Source organism: Paralichthys olivaceus, chromosome 12 (assembly GCF_024713975.1).
Source record: "Paralichthys olivaceus isolate ysfri-2021 chromosome 12, ASM2471397v2, whole genome shotgun sequence".
Lineage (NCBI taxonomy): Eukaryota > Metazoa > Chordata > Actinopteri > Pleuronectiformes > Paralichthyidae > Paralichthys > Paralichthys olivaceus.
The window spans coordinates 25,243,868-25,259,518 of record NC_091104.1 but is presented as its reverse complement, the minus strand read 5'-3'; the positions used below and the strand labels follow the sequence as shown (position 1 = coordinate 25,259,518).

Sequence of the window (15,651 nt, the reverse complement as noted above, 5' to 3'; positions counted from 1 at the left end):
GAGGTTATTAAGGGAAAACTGTTAATCTATGGAGTAGTTGCAGAATCAGGTCATTAAGAATGAGGCATTAATAATTGTTTTATAATGACTAATAAAGAGCCAACATGCCTCTAATATCCATGCTAATAAGCAACTAGTTAATGGTTGATATGTGTTCCCTAATATAAAGTGTTACCGATGATAGATGTAGATTTAAATGTCTGCATAATTGATTGATGATTGATTTGATTGTTTTACATAATTTGGCCTCATGGAAGCATCTACATGATCATTTAATGATTGAGCCTTGGGCAACTTCACATGTTAATGTTCGTCTGCTCTGATAATACACAACTCATTCAGCAGTTTTACTTCCAACTCAAAGGACATTGCACAGGATGTGAATAATCTGCATGCAGATGTGCTCACCTTCCTCTCCCACCATGTCATTTCCACAGGACTATACCATCACCATGTACTTCCAGCAGTCCTGGAGAGACAAGCGTCTGTCGTACACAGGCATTCCTCTCAACCTCACCCTGGACAACCGAGTGGCAGACCAGCTGTGGGTCCCCGACACCTACTTCATTAATGACAAGAAGTCTTTTGTCCACGGGGTGACAGTGAAGAACCGAATGATCAGACTGCACCCTGACGGAACTGTGCTCTACGGTCTCAGGTGAGAGCTGCTCCCGGTCTTCGGTTTGTAGCCCTGTCATGTATTTGCACCATTAAGCGGTCGGTGAGGGAAGTGAGCCGTTGTTCAGTTTAATTCCGAAGACAAAACTTGCAGCCCAATTTTCCACTCACAGACACAATTTGGAACGCACAGAGAAAAAAAGCATTCCGTCTGCGCGCTGTTGCCAATCACTGTGAACTCCTCAAAGACACAAATAATGAGGCTCGCCAACATGTTGCCTCCTAGACTAGATTTCTAGCAGGCTAAAAATATCCACAGTCAACGAATACAGTCAATAAGAGCAAGACAACAGTGTAAGCAATGACACTGATGTCCACATCTCATTGAAGGCTAGCAGCATTAACACATCTCTACTTCCACGTCAACAAACTAATATCACTGCCTGTACCTGCATCAAGATAAAAGGCTCCCTCTGCTGTGCCAATATTTGTATGTGGAAGAGCAGCAGCAGAAATGCCATTAGCACTAACCCAAGGCAGCTCAAACAGAGCTAACTGTAGGGAAGTGATCTATGAATGGCGAGATGAGGCTCATATTTGAAAATATCAACAGGAACATGGGACTGAAACTTCAAAGCGACAAAAGATTTGAGAGCTGAAAACAGAGAAAGACAGACTGTGCTCATGGATCTGTGCAGCTGGATGCTTGATGCGTTCCCTCTCAGAATCAGTGAAGTAGGGGTGTGCTGCCTCTCCACCAATCACCTCGTAAAGTTGGAGCAATCTTTTGTAATGTACAATCAATTTTAAAGATTTATCAGGCGTATCAGGCATTTTAAAGCTGATTAGCTTTTTACGAAGAGGAGCAACAATAGAGTTTGATTCCCCACGAGACGTGTGGGTTTATGTGACTTTTAGCCACATTTTCTCAACACCAACAAATCCTATTGATAATTATGATTTTTGGCCATGTTTATTACTTTGGTTCAGCAGCGACAGATTAGCATAGAACAGATTCCTCATATGACTCCTATCAGAGGGTGAGTGTTGCTCTGTGTGCACCTGCTCCTGAACTTTGAGGGATGCCCAGCTGGTGAAACATTTACACAGCCCCTCCTGGTGTACACACCGTGTACACACGGTCCGGCTCTCCACAGCCGAGCACAGTTTCATCATGTTAACTGAAGAAACAATGAGCTGATCGCTGTCAATAAGTCAGTCCTCAGAGTTCAAAGTCAGAGGGATGAGGATGAAGCAGAGGGACGATGACTTCACCGTTTCTGTAGCTTTGAGGTAAAACTGCACATTTTATTCACAGATTCTGACATTTGATTCTTGATTGCACAGTTTGTATCACAGTGTTTCAGTGTTTATAGCGTCATTGACCATTTCAGTTGTTTGATATGATTTCATGTGGACTTCACTTTGTTCTCAAAAAGTAATTTGCTGTCGACTTAAAGGTCCAGTGTGTAAGATTTAGGTGAAAGAGAGCTATTGGCAGAAATTTAATGTAGAATAATCCTCATGATGTTTTCACTAGTTCGTTTCATCTACATTGTATGAATTGTAGTTTTCTTTACCCCAGAAAAGGCCCTTTATATTTAAATACTTTATATTTACATGGAGGGGACCCTCTCTACGGAGGCTGCCATGTTTTTTACATTAGTCCAGACTGGACAAACTAAACACCTTTTGAGTTTTTATGACAATTGAAGCTACCACAGGTTCTTTTTCATGTTTGGAAGGAGAGGGTGAGGTGAGGGGTGTTCAGCTGCAACATGCAATTTCAACACTAGATATCACTAAATTCTACACACTGTACCTTTAACCTTTGTTTGATACATTTTAAATTGTATCATCAATTCAAAACGTTTTAAAAATGTTTTTAAAACTGGAAGCTGTGATTTCAAATTCAAAAAGTGAGTTTTAATTTAACATTAGTTTTAGCTGTTAAGTAAGAGAAAATAAAACATATATGACATTTACTCACACACCCAGGTTTATCTTTCAGTTTAGGGTTTTGATATGTTATTAAATGAAACCGCCCAGTTTATCTTCAGTATTTTCTTCCCACATTTACATAAAACTGTCATCTTAGAAAGTCCATTGTGGAAAATCAAGCTTAGCAACATTGAAAATACATTGAAATGTGATACACTTAAAGAGGATTTATTTCTTCTATGATGATGTAATTGCTACATAGCGTTAACATTAGTAACCTACCAACATCAATCTACTTGAATTGTAAAAGGTGTGGAAGAAAGGGAACATCTTTAGAGAAAAATAAAGGTCAGCCATTACCCTTCATGTTACAGTCACACAGCGTTCATTTCATATTTAGATTGGTGGCCTAACATCACTCAGTAGGGCGGGAAGCAGAGGTCTGACTGCTGTGTAGACGGCAGTAGACCAGGACAGGCTCACAGTGCTTCACTCACGCCCAAATCAGTGGCTAGTGGCTAGATTTGTCCAAAAGCAACACTAGATGGCCCTGCCTTCATGGCTGAGTGAACATAGGCCTTGTGGGCTGCCCGCATCATTTCTCTACTTTCCTTTTCATTCTTTCCATCTTGCTTATTTAATCCCCTTCCCCCTCCTCTTTTCCTTCCTCGTCCTTTTAATACTGCCCTTGAACTTCCATTCCTCGGAGGAGAGAAAACATTACAGTGATGAAAATGCATAAAATGGACAGAACACCGTCAGTCCTTTTTATGGACTGCAGCAGTCGACTATATGCTGTCATTCAATATAACCGTTGGTAGAGGACACTTTTATGATGCATCCATGTTGGCTCAGCTCAAGCCTCTGTTCACCTCCCCATAGATCCAGTCTGCTCTGATGGAGAGGATCTTTTAACGCCAGGTGAAAATATTCAATGAGAGAAAATAAAACTGCTTTGATTAAATTCAACGCGGATTTTTCACACCTAACTGGACTACAACAGTGAGTATCTGTGACTCACTGACAGACTGCACAATGTTGGACTTTTCCCCTTGGAGCTTGCTCTTACGATTTGGTGCAACCTGTTACCATTATGTCAACAGGAAGTGCGACTTGTTCCTGTTGTCTGCTCTGAAACTCTCAGCTCTGGTGTGAACCACATGCCCATCATGGGAATGTGCAGATAGAGCAGAAACTACCAGATATAAGCCGAGTTAACGCCAGCTGGCAGCCGCCCCCGGCAGGAGGGACACTGTGGTAGAGTTTCATAACTGAGCTGTGACCAATGCAAACTTTACGTCCATGCTCATGCCGTGTCCATTCTAAACCTGTCTGTTTGCTTGGTAGTGTTAATGCTCTGGTGCCATTTCCTTGTCATTAGTGAGTCCTCCTCAAACAGTTCTACAACACACGCTCACTTTTTATTGTTTGTGTGCTGGACGTTTTGTGCAGAGCTTTTTGCAAAGAGTCTAGGGTGCAGAGTGAAGTTAGAAAACTTTGCGTTCATCCTACCTCGTTTATGTGAATGAAGGTTTTATAGTCAATGTTTTTCATTAAATGAAATCTCGACTATTTCAGAGGTCTATTAAGCCATCGACGCAATCTTCGACCCAAATTCACGACTTTTCAAAATAAAAGCTCTGTAATTCAGCTTGATATAAAGCATTGCAGCAACAAAAATTTTTTTTGCTTTGGAGACAACTTGCTACACAAGGAGTAAATGTTGTGTCCATGAGCAAAATCAGCATTCACAACACCCGTGAATGTATTTTCAGTCTAATATTGTGAAGTAAGAACAATCAGATGATCAAAATGATCTGCCAGGACAGATATTATTGGCCCCAAACTCCCAGTTGCTAACTGCTGTAGTTTATCCCTGCTGTTATTTATCCGAGGATGTAGACGAAGACATGTTTGAGTCAGTCCACAGACGGCTGCAGAGTGCTGGTAGGCTGTTCATTCACATTGTATTTCTATTGAACGTATCGTGTCTCCAAAATTGTAACAATTTCTACACTGTTCTCCCTCGTGCAAAACATTCCGAGTGTAAAGATATTGATGTAGCAAGATATGCATGCCTCGTTCAGAAAGACAGACAGAATTAGTGGGTGGATGAAGAAAAAGGACTGACCAGTTGAATCTTTAGGTTCCCATGCTCATACATAGTCCAGTCATATGGGTTCAATTCCTCATGAAGTTAAAGCACACTGAACACATCAACCTGTAAAACTGACAGACATTGGATATGGATTGAGTCATTCTGCACAACAATTACTAATTATCTATATGATGGTATATTCAATATTTATTTTATTATCTGTTAATGGCGTGTTATTACTGCTTAATCACTACTTTCTCTCCTTCCTCTATCCTGAAATGATGGTTTTTCAGATATTTTCTCAATCTTCCACCTTGGCTTCATATTTTCAGAGCTTCTGAAGAGGGGAACATGTATTTCACACTGGCATGCTGCAGAATCATTATCCCCTGCCGGCTCCCACAATTATTCATCCAGTGTGCTCACTGCTGACACAATAGCTATATTTAGGTTTGCCAAAATGACCTCACCCCTGACACGTGCATACATGTCTGTGGGTAATGGCTGGACACCTTGGTTTGGCAAAGAAGGCATGCAACACATGCACATATGTCATCAGTGTCCCACACGATTCACAAGCATCAGGCATGGTGAGCTGTGACTGATGGAGGACGGCTGTTTGTCGAAACAGACAGACCAGTCAGGTTTAGACTGTGCTGCTAGGCCTGTGCTGTAGCAAAGCTATGAAGTTCCCTTTTCATAAGAGTAATCGTGGTGTGTCATATATAATTTGACATGACAACTAGTATCCGTCCACATATGGTTTAAGGACATTTCATTTGTTTTGCAATGGTCTGACGAGAGATGCATATGATACATGAGGGATAGATGTCATTGGGGCTGTGGTTCAGGAGGTAGAGTGGGTGGTCCACTAATCAGAAGGTGGATGATTCCCATTCCCAGTCTCCTGCACGTCCTGCAAGATACTGTGTGATGTGGATAAATCATTTACCAAAATCCAGTTTATTCACATTACAGGGCAAAACTATTTGTAAATATAAATAAATTGTCACCATCTCCATCAATTACTGAGGCACCTGCAGCATAGTAACCTCAAACTGAGAATCAGAATCCAGAATTGCCTATAAAATGATTAATGTCCATGACTATTAACATTTATCCATGACAAGTAATGAAATGACCAATGTAATGCACCTGATTCTAACGCACCTACCTTTGTATATGTGCAGCACTAAGGCAGAGCTTTATCTAAAGTCCTTGGAATAGGGTCAAATTTGCTTCTGAAAAATGGGACATGTCTTCAGCGCTACTTGTACCCCAGGTTGAGTGTAAGCTGTGACTGGGAGTCCATTAAGGGAGGGATAGTATTATTTGGTGTAAATAACTGTCAGGGGCAACAACATTGGGAAAATGTAATTTTAGTCTCACTGTGCTGTCAACCACCATGTCCTGATCAGAGGCAGCTTGACCTGCCGCTCTTCTTCACCCGGCTTCAGACAAAAAAAAATATCATCAAAATTCATTAGGCCTTTTAAAATATTGAATACTCACATTTTCCTTCACCCAAGAAAGAAATGACAAGTTGAATGAAATGTGCAAAATGGAGTGGTCAGTATGAACACAAAACATACACCACACTACTAGTGTTCAATTTCATGTGCATCATTTTCCATTTTAATTCCATCTATACACTTTTTATTGTGTGTGGTACATGGTGTATTCGCAGCCTTGTGCTACTGATGCTAACAGCTCAATAAAAGTATAAACCTACACGTTACTTTATTCATAAACCAGTTCAGCAGCAACACAAGCTTATAAATTATAACCCAAAATGAATTCTCCAAACTGAATTATGTTTTATGAATAAAATAAGTTTATGTTTTTCCCTCAGATAATTATTGAGACTGGGAAAACAATATGCATTTTTTAACGTTACCATGTGCAATATTACTATTCAACATGTACTTTATAACACCATGTGCAATATTACATTTTCATTTTTATGTGCTACATATGCACAATTACTTTCATTGTTTTTTGTGCAATACATTTTCTTCAATTATTATCATGTACAGTATTACTAATTGTTGTGCAATAATATTTTTATTCATCATGTGCTATAGTACTTTTTAAATTTTTTTCTACTTTTTCTCTCCCTATTTTATTCTACTTTTTAGTTTATCCTGTTATATCTTTAGGCAGAGGTCCTCTCTTACTCCTCATTATGTTTTTTAGACAGTTTTATTCCTCACTTATTGTTTTATACTATTTATATTTTACTCTTGTTGAGGGTGAAGGCCAGAGGATGTGACACCTTGTTAGGACCTTTGAGACAAACTGTGATTTGTTCTTGAAAAGCAAGATCTGATACAATAACTTCCTTCAGGATTCATTAAGTACTATCTTATCTTATCCTGCAGGACTAACTGGCACTATATCTTGGAACATATTGAAGTGCATTTTCAAAATTGTGTCGATGCCACTTATATTCCGCATAGCATGTTTTGTAAAGGAAAAAGCTACACTGCACCAGCAAACTGTGACTGAAAGTGATGAGGACTCAGTGATTCAGACGATGAAAGGGGTGAAATGCAAAGTTCCAGCAGTCCCTTCTGATCACTTATAGAGCTGACACTCTATTTTTACTGTCTGTCCACGCTGTGTGCACCTGCTTCATAATTCATCTAGTGCTTGCTAATGCGCTCAGTGTGTCCAGGACATGGATCGACAGTCCCAGAATACTCAACAAGGTAAGAAAAGGATGAATATTCATGTGCTGAAGGGCTTTTTATGTCCTGACACTGCAGCAGCTGAGGAGGAGGAGACGTGTGTGTAGCATGACACTCACGCAGCAGAGTTAAGAGCGACGATCGAGGAAAGTGACCAGTGCATTAGCGGATTTTTCTGGGGCTCCTAAGTCACACTTGTCATCCCTTTTCTCTTACCCTTAAAGGCACAGTACCTGCACTTGTTTTACAGTATCTGTTACATACATATTATTGAAGATGCAGGTAATACACATACATGTTAATACATTTTTATATCATGTGCATTCATGCCAAATAAATCTGGTACAGCACAAAGTGAGACTCTTTCTGGACATCACTCTTACTGCCGAGGGCGGTCTGATCTGCAGGAGCTGATTTGTTAAGTTTGGTGCCTTTATTAGATACAGGCAGTAATGAGAGACAGGGAACGCAGGTTGAGAGGAACTGCAGTAAATGGTTCATTAGGCCTGGGATTCAAACCGACGCATTCTTCCCCTGTGACATGTGCCCTGACTATTTGGGTAGTATGTCACCTCAGGATTTGTGATGGTTTCAAACATTGGGAGCTCTAAAATGATGTGTTGTAGCCGGATGTGCTGGACAATAAGTACTGTACGTAGTAAATGTTCTCATTACTATAGGTACAGGATATGCTCACCAGATGTGCTGGTTTGTCCTGAATTGTCCTGTTTTCACACTTGGTGCTCCACATCCCAACAAATATCTATTAAACACCCAATTGTCCTGGTTTTCATCAACGTTAGAATACTAAATATTATATTACGGTTCATTTAATATAAATTAATACCTTTTGAGCATTTGGACCGATTATCAATCTGGGAAATTGGGGATGTAGATTAAAATGTGTGCACCCCCAATACGCCAATTAGCATATTCATGATGTCATCAAATTGTATTTGCATTCAGCCTGATGTCAGACTTGTATCTGGTTGCTTCCTTCCTGCTCTCTCTACTCACATATGTATTTGTATTGCCTGCAGATGCAGTCATTGTAAGCATGCAAGTCCTCTTTATCGGGGTGATAGATATTTATAGAATAGTGAGATGACAGTTCTCAAGAGGTGCTAGATTTCCATTTTCATTCAATTATGTCACTTTAATTCCTTAATTCTAAATGACTGTGCTGAAGCAGCTGAGGCCCCTCTCGGGTTCATCCCCCTGATGTTAGGTGTGAATCAGCTTTCAAATCAGCTTTCAAATGTCTGTAGAGGTACATTTGACAAAATATCATGTTTCACAACACAGCCCTCCTGACTTCACATGTAATTAGATGCTAGTACATCAGTGTGTTATGGCCTCAGTGGGAAAAGTGTCATAATAAGTTGAACAAAAAGAAACTGGCAGAACTTTTAGAAAAGTTCTGAACTTTAGTAAAGACTATTGCAGGGAAAATTGCATTATACTATATTATAAGTTGGGTTTTTTTCAGCTGATTCAGAATGAAGCTGTTGTCATTTATAAGATTTTTCCATTAACTATCTTATCCATTTGAGGGTCATGGGGGCTGGAACCAATAAGAGCTGACACTGGGCGAGAGGCAAACACAGCACAGTGCTGAGTACAGTACCTCTCACATGTAATTGGACAGAGTTTCTGTGCAGCCAAAAGGAACACATAACCTGCTAAGGCACTATTTAATGTTGGACCTTGCATTTCAAAGTGGCACCATGATAGCACAGTTGTCATCGTCCTGTCGGGCACCCCCGTTGTTTTAATAGCGAAAATACTTCTCCAGTTGAGCACCCATGGACATGATGGTCTTATAATGAGGTGCAGCTCGTCACATTGTCACTTTCTTAAGGCAGCGGATAGCCAATGTGTGACTGATGTGAACCTAAACATAAGTGGGTGCTCAACATGCATACACTCTGCAAGAGATATATTTCCAGAGCAATTATCAAGAGATCAGATAAAAAGTCCTTGAGTTGAGTTGTACTCTCACACAATGTTCTTGCTATATACACACCTCTGTCTAATGTATATAAGACCTGCAGGGATCATTCGTCTTGTATATCCTCCGTGTTGCCTAATGTGCACTTTTAATGATTGTAACTGCATGTCAACAAGAAAATTGCTTGTTCATAACCCCTGTGATTTATTTTCCCATTACAGCATATTAAATGTAATGTGCCTAAATGGTTATAGCGGTTAGCTGAGATGAGGTTTAATTGTGTTTGCTGTTTTAAACAAACGGTTATGGCGACCGCCCCTTTCACTGGACAGCAGCTATGAGCACTCACATGAGGGTCTGCCTCTGCTCCTGCAGGGACCTGGGATGGATGTGACCCACACTAAATGACTGCAGCCTCACTCCCACCAGGAACTGTTAGTGAAATAAAAAAAAACAAAATGACTCATTAATTCTCTCTTTCCAAATGATCCAACTGAAGTGTTTCCTCCTTCAGATGTAAGACTTCAAAGGGGGGAAGTCACGGGTTCCACCCGATTGCCTGGATTTCGGTGTTAATTCGTAATTACTCAGTTGTAATTAAGATTGAACAGGAGGCTTTTCAAAGGGAGGGGAGCTGCAGTAGTGATGTCAGCAGTGCAAAGGCAATTATGGGAAAGAAATAGATAGTTCAGCTCCACTCGAGGTGTAAAAGGATTTGCCAGATTGGAGGCTGAAGAGATAGGAAGTGTGCAGTGGGATGCCACATGTGTTTGAGGGGTACACTGACTGTATTGTTCATTCTTTTATAAAGTCAAGTTTTTCCTGCAGGCACCAGGAAAGGAAATGTTTACCTCTTTTGAAACTTGAGTGCTGACTGAATTACCAGAGTGTGCATATAAATGAAGACATCTACATGTGGGAATAAGGAAACAGGCCCAGAGTGTTCCTGGTTGACATTTCTTACAAGTTGCAACCTTTCTTTTTTAGAATCACCACGACAGCTGCCTGCATGATGGACCTGCGCAGATACCCACTGGATGAGCAGAACTGCACTTTGGAGATAGAGAGCTGTAAGTGTGCACAGAGTGTGTGTTTGTGCATGAACAGTCAAATTCATAAAAAAAAACTTTCTTTTACCCAGATGGCACAGACCAAGGAATCAAAATAATGAACTGTTGCCTTTTACATCCGGTACTTTTTGTGTTCTGACTGACAGCATGGGAATAAACATAAAGTCATATCAGAATCAGCTTTATTTGCAATGTATGTGTACATATACTAGGAAATATCCCTGACTCTTTGAGATCGATGGATTAAATAGTAGTTTAGCTTTTAAATTCCTGCGGAAAATGACCTATCATAAAATATTATGTATGTTCTGAGACTAATTGAAACTGGACAAAGACCCAAGTTTTCTCCATCTGGTTGTTTGGTCCTCAGTGGAGTGACACATGTGAAGTTAGAATGTCACCTTCCAAGCATTAACATAGACGTCTCTACAAAATCTACTAACGTCATGGTGTGATTTTTTTTTTTTTTAACAACTTCATTACTTATAAATCCAGGGAACCATTGAAATGTGTTCAGTTCAAACTCAAATTAAAACTTTCAACCAACTAAAAGGGAAAAAAATTAAGATATTGTTTGCGGTCATTTTGCCAATATGTATAAAGTCCAGAAATAACACGTCAAAGATTCTTCCTTTTGTCAATGACATTCATTGTCACCACATGTGATGATACTCAAATCTTTTCAGTCACCATAACCAAAGCTAGTGAGCGTAGGTGAGGGTTGAGATAATTTCTGACACCAGTCTGTCAGTCAATACCAAAATAAGATTTTTAATAAACATTTAAATTAACAATCCACTGGAATATGTTTTGAGTATCAATACTCACTTTCCATTCTAGAAAGGTGGTTCCATCAGAATGTAAAAATTATCAAAGCACTCTTGCGGCGATAATAATTTCAATCCTCACTCTTCCAATAAGCCCCTAAATGCACCACTTCAGAGCTTCAGTGCTATAGTGCGGCATGAATAGTGCATCAGTGTAGGTAGGGGAGAAACTGTCTGGGACATACTGAACATACAAATCAGTGGGAAAGAAATGGAATATGCTCCAGGGCTGCTTTGAGAAGTTTCTGTCGTCGATTTCTCGTTTCTGACTTGCCCACAAAGGAACAACATATTTCAGACTGTTAAGTTTAAAAGATACATGACAAGGGGAAGTATTCATTTAATAATAATTTGAGCCATGCTATATCTGGGGTCTAGCAGAACATTACATTGAAGTGTCAAACCACAGTGACATAATATGCTTCACCAATGTGTCCTTTGTGTCTTGATATGATTACTAACACGTCGTGCTCAAACTAATCAGCCACATTGGGGTTGTTAAATTCCGCATCGCTGTAAATACCTTTAAATTATCCTCTTCCAGATAAATTCAGCTTCATTTTCGTTTCGTTTTCTCCCTCGATTACTGCCTGTCCTGCAGGTGATGGTTAAAGAATGAAATTAAAGGACTTGATAAACCATATTTGGTGTCACACAATGTTTCATCCTTTTTCAGCTTCTACAAGTCAAGGCTTTCTCTTAATACCTGAAATAACTAAAACTAAACAAAAACTAAACTGAAACTAGTCGATTCCTCAAATTAAAAACTAAACTAAAACGACAAAATCACTTGTTGAACTAACTAAAACGAAACTGAAATAAAAAAGCAAACTGAAAAACTAAATAAAAATAAAAACTAATGAAAATTTCAAAACTATAATAACCTTGGTTGAAAGAGAGTGTGCCAGTCATCAGGTGTATGACATCTGAATGACTGTGATAATACTGTGTATTGACTGAAACCATGGAAATTCATTTTAAGGGCGGAGAATCTTCACTTTAGCACTGCTCATCACTATAGGACTCCATTTATACATTTATACAGTTGAATGTGATGTGGACTCTGATGCTATTATACTTAAAGGTACAGTGTGTAGAATTTAGTGACATCTAGTGGGGAAATTGCATGTTGCAGCTGAACACCCCTCATCTCCCCCTCTCCTTCCAAACATGTAAGATAACCTGTGGTAGCTTTAATTGTCATAAAAACTCAAAAGGTGTTTAGTTTGTCCAGTCTGGACTAATGTAAAAAACATGACAGCCTCCATAGAGAGGGTCCCCTCAATGTAAATATAAAGTATTTAAATATAAAGGGTCTTTTCTGGGGTAAAGAAAACTACAATTCATACAATTTAGATGAAATGAATGAGTGAAAACATCATGAGGATTATTCTACACTAAATTTCTGCTAATAGATCCCTTTCGCCTAAATCTTACACACTGAACCTTTAAATCAGGCAGGTGAAGTTATGGGGGCACAGCCATAGGATTCAGCTCAAACCATGCAAAGTGAATCATCTTGGCATCACAAAGGCATCTTGGCTAATTTTGGTAGTTAATCTATACTCACAAAAATATACCATGGTCACTATTCAAAGGTTAGTATTATTGGTAAAGAGCAAATGTTGTTAAAAGTGCATTTTCAAAAATGTATGTACATACAGCAGAAAAATATAGTAAACTGTCCAAATCCTGACTGCATTGAAAGCTGCTATTGTGAGGAATGATAGAGAATTCCTTGAGCTAAACTGTAACATGTCTAATGATTGTGATTGTTTTTTCAAAGTACACCATCACATTTAGAAATCATATCTTGTGTCAGATCAGGTCTTCTCACATAAATTAAGTGGATGAAACAAGAACAGGCGGCAAAATCATAATGAATCCCTCCTAATAATGAGAAGAAGCTAATTCCCTTAAATCCTGCTGCTGCCTTTAGATAAGATGGAGGATCTGAAGAGAGAGACACTAGCTGGTCCAATTAAATTGTTCTAATTACTGAAAGGGCAGCGGGGCCTGCTTTACTATTGTGTAGGCTGTAGCCAAACCAGAGACCTCTCAGAAAAAGTAAAGGAAATGCTCTCTTTCTACTTTCTGCTCAGTAAAACTCACCCTAACGATTTAAATATTCTTTATTGTAAATATGTTATTCTGTTCCTCGTATTGACATTTGTACACGTTATCTTTATAATGGCACAAGAGTTATTCACAGTTTTAACTCATATTCAATCCAGGTCAACCTTTAAAAACTATTTCAAAGCTATATTTCACCACAGAACTTAGAGCAAAAGCTTGTAGTCAAATATTGTTTGATGCTGCCACCTTAATAATAGATCCCACCACTTGTTTGATTGGTACTTCATTTTCTGTTGCATTATTGCAATAGACAAACACATCATGAAATCTTTTCAGGAATGGATGGTAGAATTTCATGTCCATGTTGTAACGTTACTTAACTGGACCTAAATACAGGGAACATGCCGTGCACAGTTTCTTTTTTCCTGGTTGACCACAGAACATGAGGGGGTGCAAGATCCTCCACACAGTTAAGGCCAGATGAGTAATCAGAAAACCTGGAGGTGGCGATGTATGTAGTCAAGCGTACACAGAAAGATGTGTAACCTTTTTGTCTATTGCGTAGTAGAAAATTGTCTTGGGATACAGACATGAAGCCTCATGAGTTGCCGCAACCAAGACCTCCTGGCTGGTGGAAAGAAAGAGGGTCTGTGCCGATGTTTGGAGTGGTGCACATTTCTGGAACTAGTGTGCAACAGTGCTGCTCTAGCACACCTCATTAAATGTACCATTGACAAACCATTGACAAAATCTTCACGTCCACCTGTTTTTCTTCTCAGATGCGCACCAGGTTAGAAATGTTGCACAGGTTGAGTTTGTTGAATGGTGAGACTAAAGAAATCCTGAAAAGCTTGAGGACAAAAAAGTAGGAGAGTGACAGTTCTAACTGATGTTATGTAGAGGGCTATTATTTATCTTAAAGGTCCAGTGTGTAAGATTTAGGTGAAAGGGATCTATTGACAGAAATTTAATGTAGAATAATCCTCATAATGTTTTCACTAGTTTGTTTCATCTAAATTGTATGAATTATAGTTTTCTTTACCCCAGAAAAGGCCCTTTATATTTAAATACTTTATATTTACATGGAGGGGACCCTCTCTACGGAGGCCGCCATGTTTTTACATTAGTCCAGACTGGACAAACTAAACACCTTTTGAGTTTTTATGACAATTAAAGGCTACCACAGTTTCTTTTTCATGTTTGGAAGGAGAGGGTGAGGTGAGGGGTGTTCAGCTGCAACATGCAACTTCAACACTAAATATCACAAAATTCTACACACTGTACCTTTAACCCACAAAGAGGAACCATGCACCTGTATGTGATGTGAATGGACAGATTCATTCTGTGGCTAATGGATCTTTAATATAGTCCTGTATGATGTCTGGGGCAGAGCCAGGAAGAACCTCAGTTGAACAGCTGGACTATAGTGGTGGAATGTGGCTACACAGCCTTTGCTGAGCACTTTTTACAAATCTTAGTATTTTGATAGAAAACAACACAGATCAACAGATAATGGACACAGCCGTCTCTGCCTCGGCCCTGTACACAAGAAAAGACACAAGGTAACTTCCCCTCCATCAGTGCAGTCCGACCTGCACTGTTCATTGGAGAAACTCCCATATTTTTTTAGCAGGAGTCCTCCTGGGTAGAGTGATGGTCCCTGCACATGCATGAGAGATACACCCTCTAACAGCAGCTTTTAGAATGCAACATCTGTAGTCTTAGGATATGGGGTTTCAATATGTAACTACTGCTCTTGACCGTCCAAGAGAAATGTACCTAGTGAGAAAATGCTTTTGAGTTCTAAGTTTAAAATGGCAGGTGTGAAAGCACTACCTCCTCTATGTGGGATGTATGCCTGGGTCTGAATGTGCTGGCCCATGCATTTTAGTTGAAGTTGAACTTGTTGTGTTCCCCTGCCTCACTCAGATGGATACACCACTGACGACATCGAGTTCTACTGGCAGGGCGGAAGCAACGCAGGCTCTGTGACTGGGGTGGAGAACATTGAACTCCCCCAGTTCTCCATCATAGACTACCAGACCCTCTCCAAGAAGGCTGTGTTTGCCACAGGTAAGTCGTATCTGCTCACGCCCAATGTCACTGTATGTGCTCTACTGAGCCATAGTCAGTCAGCCTGGCCTGTGTTCACTGAATCTCCACATTTCACACATTATAGCCGATAGGCCATGGTGCAGAAAAGCTGCTGGCTCACTCCTCTGTTGCTTACTCAAACAACAATTTTAACAATTCGAAGGTGTTATTATCAACAGAGGTGTTTGTTTGCTGTTCTAAATCAATGCAACAGTATTAGACTGTAGGTGATAACAGCAATGACTGAGTCTCACATAAGGAGCTTGGGACTTGGTTATGTAAACAC

General features: G+C 39.7%; 1 protein-coding gene across 3 annotated transcripts in view; it reads left to right on the top strand.

The window, feature by feature from the left end:
- The window catches only part of gabrb1 (gamma-aminobutyric acid type A receptor subunit beta1), a 50,720-nt gene that overhangs the window by 25,509 nt on the left and 9,560 nt on the right, over positions 1 to 15,651 (top strand). For all 3 annotated transcript variants that reach the window (XM_020084602.2, XM_020084605.2, XM_020084603.2), the window contains 3 exons: positions 438 to 658; positions 10,286 to 10,368; positions 15,201 to 15,344. In XM_020084602.2, the coding sequence (XP_019940161.1) occupies positions 438 to 658; positions 10,286 to 10,368; positions 15,201 to 15,344 (448 nt within the window). The remainder of the gene's footprint in view (positions 1 to 437; positions 659 to 10,285; positions 10,369 to 15,200; positions 15,345 to 15,651) is intronic.